This window comes from Salpingoeca rosetta (assembly GCF_000188695.1).
Source record: "Salpingoeca rosetta unplaced genomic scaffold supercont1.22, whole genome shotgun sequence".
In the NCBI taxonomy this organism is placed as follows: Eukaryota; class Choanoflagellata; order Craspedida; family Salpingoecidae; genus Salpingoeca; species Salpingoeca rosetta.
In genome coordinates, this window is record NW_004754912.1 from 421,352 (window position 1) to 436,097 (window position 14,746).

General features: G+C 58.4%; 3 protein-coding genes across 3 annotated transcripts in view; 2 read left to right on the top strand and 1 right to left on the bottom strand.

Annotated features, from left to right (window-relative positions):
• Positions 1-8,644, top strand: part of PTSG_07361 (plasminogen) — a gene marked incomplete at its 3' end in the record, with an annotated part of 19,652 nt that extends 11,008 nt beyond the window's left edge. The window contains exons 15-19 of the mRNA XM_004990802.1: positions 193-6,504; positions 6,966-7,366; positions 7,606-7,801; positions 8,024-8,263; positions 8,486-8,644. Of these exons, the coding sequence (XP_004990859.1) occupies positions 193-6,504; positions 6,966-7,366; positions 7,606-7,801; positions 8,024-8,263; positions 8,486-8,644 (7,308 nt within the window). The remainder of the gene's footprint in view (positions 1-192; positions 6,505-6,965; positions 7,367-7,605; positions 7,802-8,023; positions 8,264-8,485) is intronic.
• Positions 8,645-8,946: 302 nt separating this feature from the next.
• PTSG_07362 (uncharacterized protein) lies at positions 8,947-13,069 on the bottom strand. Its single transcript, XM_004990803.1, has 8 exons — positions 12,722-13,069; positions 12,515-12,598; positions 12,017-12,204; positions 11,171-11,855; positions 10,829-10,993; positions 10,040-10,599; positions 9,759-9,875; positions 8,947-9,616 (listed from the first exon to the last, which is right to left on the bottom strand). Exons 1-8 carry the CDS (start codon positions 12,798-12,800, stop codon positions 9,599-9,601), a joined length of 1,896 nt encoding a protein of 631 aa, XP_004990860.1. The 5' UTR covers positions 12,801-13,069; the 3' UTR covers positions 8,947-9,598.
• Positions 13,070-13,349: 280 nt separating this feature from the next.
• PTSG_07363 (uncharacterized protein) overlaps positions 13,350-14,746 on the top strand; it is a gene marked incomplete at its 3' end in the record, with an annotated part of 3,603 nt that continues 2,206 nt past the window's right edge. The window contains exons 1-5 of the mRNA XM_004990804.1: positions 13,350-13,404; positions 13,621-13,748; positions 14,064-14,131; positions 14,266-14,340; positions 14,588-14,686. Of these exons, the coding sequence (XP_004990861.1) occupies positions 13,680-13,748; positions 14,064-14,131; positions 14,266-14,340; positions 14,588-14,686 (311 nt within the window). The 5' untranslated portion in view covers positions 13,350-13,404; positions 13,621-13,679. The remainder of the gene's footprint in view (positions 13,405-13,620; positions 13,749-14,063; positions 14,132-14,265; positions 14,341-14,587; positions 14,687-14,746) is intronic.

Below are 14,746 nucleotides of genomic sequence, written 5' to 3' on the forward strand. Positions count from 1 at the left end.
CGACTTTCTCCCGCCCACCCCCCGCGCACCGGTCAACACCAAAAAGACCGCCCTCTTTTTTTTTCTTTCTAAAAAAAACCAAAAAGCAACTTTCTTTTGGGAACAGGGCGAATATAAACCTTGACAACAACAATCCACCAAAAAACAAGGCGGGGGGCCGACGGCCGCCCGCCCCCCCCCCACCCCCACAAGCACAACGCCGCTTTTTCAGCCCCAACAAACGTCAACGCCCATCCGCCAAACCGCGAGGTGCGCGGACATTGCCAGGCCCAGGCAGAGTGCATCAACGCTGGCGGGTGCACGTTTGACTTCCAGTGCAGCGTGTCCCGGACCCCAAGGTGCACGGAGGCGCCACTTGAGGAGGAGTGCAACGGTGTGGACGGGTGCGCGTGGTTTGCCGAGGGCAACCTGTGCTACTCTGTTGAGGATGGGCTTGACTGCACGGCGCTGTTTGACCCGACATCGTGCGGTGCGGCTGCTGGGTGCGCGTACAACCAGACGCTGGCGGCGTGCTACGATGTGGCTGAGGGGCTGCAGTGCTCTGCCATCTTCCTTCCCGAGGATTGCAGGCAGCAGCCTGGGTGCACGTATGTGGGTGAGGCAGGGCGGTGTTATCCGAGCGACGCGCCTGTTCCGTGCATTGACATATTTGTGCGGGAGTCGTGCGAGATGCAGGATGAGTGTGCGTTTGATGATGCGCAGGGGGTGTGCTATGTTGCGTCTGAGGGCATTCCGTGCGATCGCCTGATTGCGATTGACGTGTGCATGATGCGTGCGGACTGCGAGGTGCGGAACGGGGCGTGCCTGTCCAACACCACATGTGCGGGCTACCCGCAGCAAACAACGCAAGGCCCCACGCCCGCCACCGTTGCCACCGCAGCTACTGCCGCTCCCACAACAACGACCACCACCTCTACCACCACCACCACCACCACCACCACCACCACCACCACAACAACGCTGTTCAGCCCAACAACGTCAACGCCATCGCCAAACCGCGAGTGCGCGGACATTGCAGACCAGGCGGAGTGCATCAACGCTGGCGGGTGCACGTTTGACTTCCAGTGCAGCGTGTGCCGGACACCGAGGTGCACGGAGGTGCCACTTGAGGAGGAGTGCAACGGTGTGGACGGGTGCGCGTGGTTTGCCGAGGGCAACCTGTGCTACTCTGTTGAGGATGGGCTTGACTGCACGGCGCTGTTTGACCCGACATCGTGCGGTGCGGCTGCTGGGTGCGCGTACAACCAGACGCTGGCGGCGTGCTACGATGTGGCTGAGGGGCTGCAGTGCTCTGCCATCTTCCTTCCCGAGGATTGCAGGCAGCAGCCTGGGTGCACGTATGTGGGTGAGGCAGGGCGGTGTTATCCGAGCGACGCGCCTGTTCCGTGCATTGACATATTTGTGCGGGAGTCGTGCGAGATGCAGGATGAGTGTGCGTTTGATGATGCGCAGGGGGTGTGCTATGTTGCGTCTGAGGGCATTCCGTGCGATCGCCTGATTGCGATTGACGTGTGCATGATGCGTGCGGACTGCGAGGTGCGGAACGGGGCGTGCCTGTCCAACACCACGTGTGCGGGCTACCCGCAGCAAACAACGCAGGCTCCAACCTCGCCCACGATCCCCACGCCAGTGACAACGACGTCCACGACCACCACCTCTACCACCACCACAACCACGACGACGACAACTACCACGACCACCACGACCGCTACCAGCACAACGACGCCGCCACTTTCCGTTTCCTCAACAACCACAACGACCACCTCTCGCACAGGCGACTCAACCTCGTCAACAACAACCACCACAAGCACAACGACGACGACGACGACGACCACCACCACCACCACAAGCACAACGACGCTGTTCAGCCCAACAACGTCAACGCCATCGCCAAACCGCGAGTGCGCGGACATTGCAGACCAGGCAGAGTGCATCAACGCTGGCGGGTGCACGTTTGACTTCCAGTGCAGCGTGTGCCGGACACCAAGGTGCACGGAGGCGCCACTTGAGGAGGAGTGCAACGGTGTGGACGGGTGCGCGTGGTTTGCCGAGGGCAACCTGTGCTACTCTGTTGAGGATGGGCTTGACTGCACGGCGCTGTTTGACCCGACATCGTGCGGTGCGGCTGCTGGGTGCGCGTACAACCAGACGCTGGCGGCGTGCTACGATGTGGCTGAGGGGCTGCAGTGCTCTGCCATCTTCCTTCCCGAGGATTGCAGGCAGCAGCCTGGGTGCACGTATGTGGGTGAGGCAGGGCGGTGTTATCCGAGCGACGCGCCTGTTCCGTGCATTGACATATTTGTGCGGGAGTCGTGCGAGATGCAGGATGAGTGTGCGTTTGATGATGCGCAGGGGGTGTGCTATGTTGCGTCTGAGGGCATTCCGTGCGATCGCCTGATTGCGATTGACGTGTGCATGATGCGTGCGGACTGCGAGGTGCGGAACGGGGCGTGCCTGTCCAACACCACATGTGCGGGCTACCCGCAGCAAACAACGCAAGGCCCCACGCCCGCCACCGTTGCCACCGCAGCTACTGCCGCTCCCACAACAACGACCACCACCTCTACCACCACCACCACCACCACCACCACCACCACCACCACAACAACAACAACAACAACAACAACAACAACAACAACAACAACGACAACGACAACGACAACAACAACTACTACTACAACAACTACAACAGCTGCCCGCCGCCGTCGTCGGGGTGAAGACTATGTGGACCACTATTCCTTGGCCCGGGCCATCCTTCGCCGTGCATCGACCTCGTACTTTCAAGTTGCACTGCCCACACCCACATCCAACCGCATGTGCCAGATGGTGCAGAACTGCGGCGATGACGCCTACACCGTTGTTGAGGCGACATACACCTCTGACAGGCGCTGCGAACAGTACACGCCATGCGGGCCCACCGAGTACATCTCTGTTGCGGGCACGCCAACGACCGACCGCGAGTGTGGTAACCTGACCATGTGCACGAGCGACGAATATGAGATGATTGCGCCCACTGCAACGTCCAACCGGTTCTGCGATGACGTTGCGCCACCATGCATGTTCCCTGAGCAGTTTGAACAAAGCGCGCCAACAGCCACCAGCAACCGCGTGTGCGAGCGCGTGCGCACGTGCGAGGCAGAGGAATACCAAGTGGCCGCGCCAACCAACACCACCAACCGCATCTGCCAGGCAGTCTCCGATCTCTGTGACGGCCTGTTCACCTACCAGTCGGCGCCACCAACAGCGACTACGGACAGGGTGTGCACAGACGTCACGCCGTGTAACTTCTTTGACAACCAGGAGCTGGTGACCATTGAGTTTGGGAACATTTCGTTGGCAGATGTCGTGGGCGACCCTTTCAACACCACACGCGCGCGTCTGGCCCAGGTTTCCGTGGTGATTGCGCTGCTGCCGTATGGTGTTGACCCGCGCGAGGTTGCTGATTTGCACCTCGGCAGTGGCTCCATTCTCGCCACCATCGTCGGCACGCGTGCGGTTGCCGATCGCGTGCGTCAGGCGTTTGACGAGGCCCTCGTCGATGGACTGGCGGTCGCGTTTGATGTTGGTGGTGGTCAGACAAAGGTTGTTCGTGGGTTCCTGCTCGAGGCACCCACAACAACTCTCACAACCCCATCGTCGACCACAACCAGCACAGCCATGTTCGACACAAGTGGCAACAGTGGCAGTGGCGACACGACTTCTACCACCACCACCACCACCACCACTACCACTACAACTACGACTACAACTACAACCACGACGAGTACCACCACCAGCACAGCTACAACTACGGATGCTGGTGGCCAGAGGCGACGACGGCGCGATACTGACGCCTCTATCGTTGTTGACAACGATGATGCAGTTGCTGTCCTTGAGCGTGCGCGCCGCGTTGCTGCGTTGCGTGAGTACGAGGCCGTCCCGGCATCGCCATTCAGTGACCGCATGTGCCTGCCCGTGTCGGACCCGTGCAACTTCACAACGCAGTACGAGTCACAGCCACCATCGCCCATCAACGACCGCACGTGCTCGCAGCTGACCGTGTGCAACGCAACCCAGTATGAGCTGGTGGCGCCGACGCCGTCATCCAATCGCGAGTGCGAGGACCACGCCCCCATGTGTCCGCCTGGCATGTACGAGGCAGAAGCGCCCACCCCCACCTCGGATCGCCAATGCAAGCGCATCAGCAAGTGTGACCTTGCCACGCAGTACATCTCCGCTGCACCCACGATCACAAGCGACCGCATCTGCGCAAACCTGACGGTGTGTGGGTCAGACATGTTTGAGTTGGTGGCGCCAACACCGACCAGCAACCGCGAGTGCGACGTGTGCTCGCCGTGTAACGCGGGCGAATATCAGCTGCTGCCGTGTCTGCCGCGCTCCGACCGCGAGTGTGAGCCGTGCAATCCGTGCACGCCAGGCAACACGACGCTCGTTGCAGAGTGCACGCTGGAACGCGACACCATCTGCACGGAATGCGCCTCGTGCCGCTCAGACCAGTGGATTTCGTCGCCATGTACTGTGAGCTCGGACACGGTGTGCAGCAACATTACGCAATGCGACTTCCCACGCGAGTACCGCGATGTGCCGGCGACGCTGACCAGCAATGCCGTGTGCAAGAACGTGTCCACGTGCGCGCCGGGGCAGTTCATCTCCGCACAGGCCACGCCCACCAACGACGTGACGTGCGCAAACGTGTCGCTGCCGTGCTCGGGCGAGACATACGAAGCACGCGCGCCAACAGCAACAAGCGACCGCCTCTGCCTGCCGCTGGCGCAGTGTGATGTCAGCACACAGTACATTGCTGCCAACGAGACGGCGACGAGCAACCGCGTGTGCGCCAACGCCACCATCTGTGAAGACGGCGAGTACGAACGCAGGCCGCTCACGCTGTACGTGAACAGGGACTGCCGTGAGCTGCGCACGTGTGCGCTTGACGAGTTTGAAGCCGTGGCGCCCACGCCCACGACAAACCGGGTGTGCAACGAGACGCGCGTGTGCACGGACGAGGAGTATCAGGTCTTGAATGCCACAGCGACAAGCAACCGCGTGTGCGCCACGCTCGCGCCCTGCAACCTGCAAGACTTTGCGCAGTACATTGACGTCCCGGCCACGCCCACATCCGACCGGGTGTGCCTGGACACCGAGGTGTGCAACGCAACGTCTCACGAGACGGTCGCGCCCACAGCCACGTCTGACCGCAGGTGCATGCTGAACGACGTGTGTGAGGCGGTGGGCGTGGAGTTTGAAGCATCCGCGCCAACAGCCACCACAGACAGGGTTTGTCTGCCCGTGCTGCCGTGTGACCCCGGCTTTTTCGAAACCGCGTCGCCAACACGCACGAGCAACCGGCTCTGCGACCAGTACACACCCGCGTGCGGACCCCTGGGCGTGGAGTACGAGAGCGTTGCGCCCACGCCCACCAGCGACCGCCAGTGCTCGCTTGTTGCTGCTCCGTGCGGCAGCTTGCAGTACGAGGCAACCGCGCCCACCCTGTCCTCCAACCGGGTTTGCGTTGGCCTGAGCCCGTGTGACCTTGCAATGCAGTGGATCGACACGCCTGCGACGGCAACGACAGACCGCTCGTGCTCGCCGCTGCGTGTGTGCACGAGCACAGAGTACATCACGCTGGAGGCGACACCCACCAGCAACCGCGAGTGCGACTACCTGCGAAACTGCACGTGGGGTGAGACGTACGAGAGCATGTCAGCCACACCAACAAGCGACCGTGAGTGCTCTCCCGTGTCCAACTGCACGCTCGGTGAGACATACGAGGTTGCAGCACCGACGCTCACCGGCAACCGCAAGTGCGACAACGTGTCCATGGACGAGTGCATCTTTGGGCTGACGTACGTGGAGACAAACGCCACGCTGACCTCAGACGTGGTGTGCTCGCCTATTCGGGAGTGTCTGGATGGCGAGGCGTTGGTGTATGAGCCCCTGAGCATCTATGAGAACCGCCTGTGCACGACACGGCAGTCATCGTCGTCTGCACAATCGGTCGTCGGGCCCGTTGTGGGCGTGCTGGCTGCCCTTGTTGCGCTGGTGCTGCTTGGGTTTGCGCTCATCACACACCGCCGCCGCCGTCGCAAGGGCGGAAAGGACATCACGCCCCGCAACGAAGAGCTTGGGCTTGGCGAATACCGCGAGCAGCGTGACGATTACGAAGAGCCTGCAGCGCTTGAGGAGAGCAGGTTCAAGAAGGGTCTTCGCCGCGGCTCCGTGTCTTTCAGCGACAGCAACGTGGAGGTTGCCATTGACCAGGCCCGCTCGCCACAGGACGGCACGGTCGACGTGTCCATTGCGCGCGAGCCCATTGGGCCGCATAACGTTGGCATGCGCGTGCTGGTGAAAGGGTATGGACCGGGGACGCTGCTGTACTACGGAAAGCACGCGACCAAGCCCGGCTACCGCTGTGGTGTCGCGCTTGATGACCCCATTGGTCGAAACAACGGCACAGTGGGCGGGTTCTGGTACTTTGACTGCGACGACAACCATGGCATTCTGGTGAGTGTGTTTTGTTTGTTTGTTGTTGTTGGTGGTGGTGGTGGTGGTGGCGGTGTGTGTGTGCGTGCGTGTGCGTGCGTGTGTCTGTCTGTGTGTGTGTGTGTGTGTGTCTGTCTGTCTGTCTGTCTGTCTGTGTGTGTGTGTCTGTGTGTGTCTGTGTGTGTGTGTGTGTCCGTGTGTCCGTGTGTCCGTGTGTGTGCGTGCGTGTCTGTCTGTGTGTGGTGTGTGTGCATGTGTGTGTCTGTGTGTCTGTGTGTCTGCGTCTGTGTGCATGTGTTTGTTTGTGTGTTTTGTTGAAGCGTTGTGTGCACTTCATATGCATGCGTTGTGGACCGACTGTATGCACACGCTTGCTAGATACTCCCTACGTCGAACCACCGCCCCGCCCCCCACTCACACAATATGTAATCACATCTGCTGCTGTACCCTGCTGCTGTACCCTACCCCGTTGTCTATTGCAGTGTGACCCGCGCAAGGTCCGCGTGTGCCCACCAGAGGCGTCTGTGTTCTACTTGGCGCCAACCGCTGACTGCGACGACTGCGAGCTTGAGCCGCACGACGCCAGCAACATCCGCGACGAGCAGCAGCGCTTCCTTGATGAGGGCATGAAGGGCGCCATCGAGGAGTTCCAGACCATCCCAAAGACATCTGCCACTGGATCGTTCACCCACTCGCAGAGGGAGCGCCAGAAGAACAGGTACCTGGACATCCTGGCGTACGATCAGACGCGTGTGCGGCTCGGTGATGATGGCTCTGGAAGCGACTACATCAACGCCAACTACGTCACGTTCCCAAGCACGCCCACGCCGTTCCGCTTCATCGCCAGCCAGGGTCCCAAACCCAACACAGTCAACGAGCACTGGTGTGTTTACACGACGCTTGCTCTGTGCTGTGCTGCATTTTCGTGCGTGCGTGTGTGTGTGTGTGTGTTTGTGCGTGTGTGTGCGTGTGTGTGCGTGTGTGTGTTGCACCTGGGGTGCTGTGGGAAGTGTGTCTCAAGTGTTTGTATGTGCTTTATGTTAGCATGTATGCGACATGTCCTTGGTCCTGACTGACCTCCGTCTTTGTCAAATTGCGGGTGTCTGTCGGCCCTGCCTACAGGCAAATGCTTTGGGAGCAGCGGGTCCATGTGATTGTGATGCTGGCGCAGGTGGTTGAAGGTGGTCGGCAGAAGTGCGCGCAATACTGGCCACCCGGCGCAGGCCAGACCATGACAACGCCCTTGTTGGAGGTGACCCACGTGTCCTCCACGCCCGATGACCCGTACGATCCAGAGATTATCACTACGAAGCTCAAGGTTTGTCCCTGTGGGTGGGTGTGTGGGTGTGGGTGTGGGTGTGGGTGTGTGTGTGGGTGTGGGTGGGTGGGTGTGGGTGGGTGGGTGTGGGTGTGGGTGTGGGTGTGGGAGGGTGTGGGTGGGTGTGGGTGGGTGTCCTGGACTCGTGTCGCAGCTTGTTGTGCTTCCTCGGCTTTCCGGTGCTCACTATAACTTTCCCTCCCCTTTGCGTGCACGTGGCAGGTTCGCCACCGCATCAACGGGCAAGTTCGCGAGATCACGCACGTGCAGTACGTGGGGTGGCCTGACCACGGCGTGCCAGAGTCACCAGACAAGTTCCTTGACCTTGTTGACCGTGTTCAGCGTCTTCGCAGCCAGCTCCCGGAGGATGCGCCCTACATCCTCGTGCACTGTTCTGCAGGCATTGGCCGCTCTGGTGTTCTCATTGTTGTCCTCGTCATGCTGGACAGGCTGCGAAAGAAGGTTGGTTTGTGGTTGACGCGGGTATGCGTTGATGCTGTTGTGGAGGGCCTGCTTATTCACCCTACGTGCAAATGCACGCACACACACACACACACACCGCACACAATTGCGCATACACACCGCACACAGTTGCGCATGCACACGAGCGCGTGCTTTGTGGCCCACTGACTTTGTTGCCGTCTCTTTGTATGTGTCTTGTGCTGCACGCACACCCGATGACAGAAACTACCAAACGCGCGCGAGATTGTCAAGGCACTTCGGGAGCAACGCATGGGCCTGGTGCAGGTGGCTGCGCAGTACCGTTTCTGCTTCACGGCGTGCCTTGCAAAGCTCGATTCGATCGACTGGACATACGAGCAGCCCCAGCAGATGTCGCGTTGATCGATTCCATGTGCTCCGTGTTGCCGTGAACGCTCGCATTGTTGTGTCCATCGCACCTCGCGTGCAGTGGTCACAATCCACACTTTACCATGCTTGTTCTCCTTTGCTGTGTGTGTGTGTGTGTGTGTGTGTGTGTGTGTGTGTCCTTTTTTGTGTATGCACCCTGTCTTCCTTACGTGTCTCGTGTCTTGTGTGTCACTGTCTCGTTTTTCGCAGTGCTTGTCGGGTTCTGCTGCCCTTTTCCGTTGAGCACAACCTCATACAATGGTCCACCAGCCAGCCACTGTTTTCAACACATGCGTGTATGTTTGCAATCAACGTGTATTCGACGGAAATGTCAATTTGATGGGAGAACTACGTTTGAAAAGCAGCAAGAGAGAGAGGGGGGGGTGCGGCGGGTGCGTGTAGCCTTGGAGAATAAGCAAGAAAATCAACAAGCCACAGGTGGTTGTGACCACAACAGGGGCGCCAGCGACTGAAGCATGCCCAACAATAAAACCGGAGGAGGAAGATGTTGCATGCCCGGGAGAGGGGGCAAGCGATGAGATGGGAGGTGCGCTTGCCTCCGTGCCAGGCACTCAAAACCGTGGGCAATGCAGACAAAGGAGACGAATAGATGGATGGCAACACGCGTTCATGGAGTCGAAGGAACCAGCCTCAACGGCGCATGGTGGGGAACAAGGTGTAGTCAAAGGGAACGGGGAATAAAGGGAGCTAAGACCGTTCGCATCAACTGTTTGACGCAACTGAGTAGGATACTGGGTCGTATGGAAACCGGAAAATGGCGAATGGTGCACAATAGTGCGCGCGCGTGCGTGTGTGGTTGAGAACAGTGTTGCCATCGTTGTGCTTGTTATTGAACTGGCAGGAAGGGATCACGAGCAGGAGACTTTCGTGGCAAGGAATAACGGGAGTGGTTTGCGGTTTTCTGCCAGGTTGTCCGGACGATCATTATTAGATGCACTTGCACACCTGAGAAAGGGTAATGAGCAACACACACAAGCGTGAGTCAGTCTGCAGGGCGTGAAGGGGAGAGACACAAGCAGTCGGCACATCGAAAAGGAGTAGCACCCATTCAACAGCACCACACAAGCGCAGCAGGCATCATCCCCACCTTCTTGCAGGCGTCCACAGACCCGTGCCAGAAGCGTTTTCCTTGAGATCTGCAATGCTTCTTGCACTGTCGTTTGGGCATGACATCATACTGCGTGGCGCAGCCACAGCGGCACACCTGCCACAAGCGGGAGTAGAGAGGCGTGTTGCAAGGGACAAAGGGTGTGTGAGCGGGCGGGAGGCAGTGCGGAACAGACAGGTGAAAGAGCTAGCATGCCTGCATGCACGCAGGTTGTCAGACGAAGACACAGGCAATCACCTGCCCTGGCAAGCGAGACTCACCCCGGTGCAGCCCTTGAAGCGAGGGTGATGCGTCCAGTCAAGGCCTATCGCGCCGCAATGCTGCTTGCATGTCCAGCGTGACATGAGGGAAGGCAGGCCACCGCACCCTTGTGAGGACGAGGTGACCACTGTGCTTGTGCTTGTCTCCGGCTGTGTTGACGTCATCTCTTCGGAAGATGAGGTCGTCGTGGTCGTGGTCGTGGTCGTGGCAATGGTGGCCGTGGTGGTAGTAGTAGTTGTTGTTGTGGTCGTTGTGGTTGTCGTGGTTGTGCCAGTTGTGGTTGTGGTTGTGGTTGTCGTGGTTGTCGTAGTTGTTGTGGTTGTGGTTGTTGTGGTTGTTGTGGTTGTGGTTGTGGTTGTGGTTGTAGGCGGAGTGGTACTTGTCGTCGTCGTCGTCGTCGTGGTCGTCGTAGTGGAATCAACCGTCGCACAGTGTCCAACAATTGCTCGGTCCAAGACATAGCCTCCAGCACTTGGCGAGTAGACCTTCGCCGATCCTGTGACGTCATCCACCAACACGGGCGTGGCACCTTGCTTGCGCACGTACGCGTACACAGAGCCTGAGCATCAACAAGGCAGTCACAAGGCCAACGTGAGACACCTGTCGACAGCATCTGGGCTCAATCAAACACGCACAAGCAAACACGCACGCATGCACAGGCACAGAAGCAAACCACATTCAATGCCATGTCCTCACACACGTACACACGCACATGCACACCAGTAAATTAAATGACCAACCAACACACCACGCACACATACAGACACTCATACGACACGAGTGGTTACCTCTGATGACTGGGCCAAAGTACCAGCCAAGACCGTCGGAGTAGGCGAGCATGTCACCGTTGGAGTAGACGGGGTAGTCCTGGAATGTGCTCGTGCGGGTGTACTCGCCGTTGATACGAGCAGCAAAGCCGGTGGCACCGCTAATGACTGGCGTGTCACACACATCTGGTACATGGTGTATGTAGTTGGTCGTGATGAGCTCGTCACGTCAATTGCAAACAGACAGGGGTTTGCGATTTCACACTTGACACACGCACACACACACACGCACACGCACACACACACACACACACACACAGCACAGCACAACACAACACAACACAACACAAGCATGCAGCTCACCTGCTGGCAATGAAACGACGACGGTGTAATAGTCAACGCGGGTGAAGCCGGGCCTGCCTGGAACGGTGAAACCGCGGACAGAGACGGTGTACGTGACGTCGTCAGCTGTGCTCAGCACGTCATCCTGTGGCATCTCCCAGACGAGCGCAGGGTCAAGCAGCGGCTGGAGCGGCAGCTGCTTGATGGCCAGACGCACCCCATCCCGATGGACAGACACGGTGGTGGAAGAAAAGTCTGCAAAGGGGATGGTGATGGACCATCGGCGAGATGTCGGGAGCACCTGCTTGGGGAAGAAGCCTGGGGAAGGCCAGGCAACAAACTCGCGCGTGCTGCTGGCTGGGCCAAGCATGTGCTTGAAGAAGATGGCGTTGCTTGCCATGTGCGCGCCATTCTCGGGGACATCACCAACAGCAACACCGTGGAGGCGCGGCGAGAGGAACCAGCGGCGGTGGCCAACGCCGGTGTTGATCGCGCCGTAGTCGTCCATGAACGCATCCACTGCTGCCACGCCACCAATGCCAATGGCGATGTTGGACCACGCTGCTGCCTCACCGGCCTCTGGTGAATGGCAGGCAAAGCCCTCGGTGTTGTAGTGGGCGGTGCGGCCTTCTGCGCTGAACATTAGGGCCGCTGCTTGCGGGTACACGCTGAGGTCCTCGCGCAGACTAAGTGGGAAGAGGCCAGCCTAGGCGGTGTCAGGTGTGAATACATCAGGGGTGAGTGGGTAAGATGGCTTGTTTGGCATGAAAGTGGCCAGCAAAATGAGCTAGGCAATGAGATGCGGATCAAGGGCGTCACACGCGCAAGCACGAGAGCACCTCCGAACGAACGTGAGGCTCAACACACCAGCTCGCGGTAAAAGTTGATGCGGTTGACGACGGCCTGTTGGTGCTGGAGTGAGGTGGTGCCGGCCTCACACTCCCGGACGTCGCCAGTCCACCCAAGACCTGGGACCGGTGTGTCCTTGAACTCCGTCTTGTAGAGCGCAATCACTTCATCGCGGTTGTACGGATCGACCAGGCTTGTTGCTGAACCTGTGAGCATGATGGTGTACATGTGAGTCGGGACTGTGGCATCATGCCAGGTGGTGATAGCGTTCAGTGTGGGCAAGCCCCCTTGACAGGCAGCAGAGTAAGTAACATGACACACATACACACACGCACATGCACAGACACACACGTACATACACATACACAAACACATACACAAACACAGACACACAAGTACGCTCACACGCACATACATACACACATACACGCACGCACATACACGCACATACACACACACACACATACACATACACACACATACACACATGAACCACCAACGCTTGCTGTTCCGTACGTCTGGCAATCTGCTGGACAGCATCGAAACTTGCAATGTCCTGGTCAAGCGACTGAACATCTACTGCGGGGCTTGGCAGCAACACTGTTACAGGCGAGTTAAAAGCGCAATCAGCATGAGCGTGTCGGAGCGCCTGGGGGCTCACGAGAGAGAACAAGCGCACACCGACCGCGGCAGAGTGAACGTGTGAACAAAGGGTTGGCCCACCTTGTGCATTCGCTACCGCCACTGAGCCACACAGGACGAGCAGTGTCAGCAGCAGCTCGGTGGCTGCTGTCATCGTCATCGCTTTTGTTCAAGGAGCGAGAAGGGGAAGCAGCAGCAACGGCAGAAAGCAGACGGTGAAGGGAAAATGAAGCCAATCGCGTTGAGGGCGGCACCAACAACAACACCCCACCAACAGCAGCAGCAAAATCAGCAACAACAAGAGTGCAGGTTGTTTTTTGGATGGGGAGACAGCAGCGATGAAAATCAGTGAACAGCGCGAGGAATAAGGTGTGGGAAGCAAGCCAGGCGAAGGCGGCTTTGTTTTTGTTTGTGTTGTTGTTGTTCTGCTGTTCTCGAAACAAAATTTGACACGAACCAGCGTGAAGTCCGCCGCGCCGCGCGTGCACCCTTGCTTGCTGTTGTTGCTGTTGTATGTTGTTGTTGTTGTTGCTCCCGAGTGGGTGCAGTTGTGTGGGTTCTGCTCCTTTAAGCTTGCGTACGTTTTTTTTTTTCTGTTTGGACTTCTAATTCCCGCGCTTTCGCCTTGATGACGTCACCACGCGCTCGTGCAGAGCGAAAGTTGTTTCCAAATTGGCCAATAAGCTCGTGCCAACCGCACCACAAGCAAGCAAGGATATATTATTTTTGCTGTTGGCGCCTCCCACTACAGAACATCGTGTCGGGTACACAAGAGCGGACTGCGTGACTGGCTGGTTGTGAGACATGATGTGTGGGCGCGCGTGGAACGCTTGATGGAGTGTGTGTGGATGACAGGTGGCATGGCATGATCAAAGCCCCCTCTACTCACCATGGCAAGAGTGGGATGAGTGAACCGTGTGTGACATACACTTCACGTCACAGCACTGCTTGACTCGCTTTCAATTTTCCTCCTCACACAGACACGTCACAGGCGTTTGGCGGGAAGCTTGAAGCAAAGTCAGTGAAGCAACCGAGCGCCATGAGCTTTGCTTACGAGATCAACGACAAAGTGTTTGCCGAGTATGGCGGACACCTCTACGAAGCCAAGGTATGTTGTGCGGTGTGGAAGGGGGAGGGGAAAGGAAAAGGGTGGCTCAGAGCGTGCGCGCGTGTGCGTGTGCGTGTGCGTGTGCGTGTGCGTGTGCGTGTGCGCGTGCGTGTGCGTGTGCGCGTGCGTGTGCGTGTGTGTGTGCGCGTGCGTGTGCGTGTGTGCGTGCGTGTGCTTGTGTGCTTGTGTGCGCACGCATGCTGTGTGTGTGTGCTTTTGTTTGTGTGTGCGTGCGCGCGTGTGTGTGATGACGGCTCATGGCCACGCTCACTCCCTCAACCTCACTCGCGATGTCTCCCCTGTTCCTTTCATCAGTGCGTGAAGCGCAGGATGAAGGACGGCATCCCACAGTATTACCTCAAGTACTTTGGATTTGGCAAGCGGTGAGCCCATGTGACACGATGCTCATTGTTGAATGGAGTTGCGGCTTTCGTTCTTGCTTGATCCAGTTATACTCTTCACCGCTTACACGAGGCGCATGCACACACGCGCGCATGCACGAATGGTGCCCAAGCAGCAACAACCGGTGGCAGCCGGAGAAGGATCTGTATCCTTACAATGAGGAGAACAGAGAGGTGATGCTTGACAGAAGGTGAGCGACCGCCCCAAACAAGACGTCATTGTTTGTGTCGTGTGTGTGTGCAGGTGTGGGTGCGCGTGTGCTCGGGTGCGTGTGTGCGTGTATGCGTGTGTGTGTGTGTGTAGGTGTATGCGTCCAGGGTTCAGCTTTACCCTCTATGCAAGGATCGTGCTTGAAGAGCGCGTGTGCACTGTCGCTGTCACGTACACACGCACCCGAGCACACGCATGCTCACCTCCTTTCATGTTGATTGTCACAGAGAGGCTGCACGTCGACTTGAAGAGGAGCAGAAACAGGCAAAGGCGCGAAAGCGTGCATCGACCTCAAGCGCAAGCCCATCCGGCGGTGCACAACGTTCGTACTCATGACTGCTGCTTGGTAGTTAGTCGGTGGGCTGGAAGTGTGAAGCAGCGTGGTT

What these genes read in the sequence shown, in the direction of transcription:
- PTSG_07362 (XM_004990803.1), bottom strand. Translation starts at nt 12,800, where the DNA reads ATGACGATGACAGCAGCCACCGAGCTGCTGCTGACACTGCTCGTCCTG. An exon ending in GGCGGTAGCGAATGCACAAG is followed by an intron (nt 12,599 to 12,721) that starts GTGGGCCAACCC and finishes CGCCTGTAACAG; the next exon opens with TGTTGCTGCCAAGCCCCGCA. An exon ending in TGTCCAGCAGATTGCCAGAC is followed by an intron (nt 12,205 to 12,514) that starts GTACGGAACAGC and finishes TCATGCTCACAG; the next exon opens with GTTCAGCAACAAGCCTGGTC.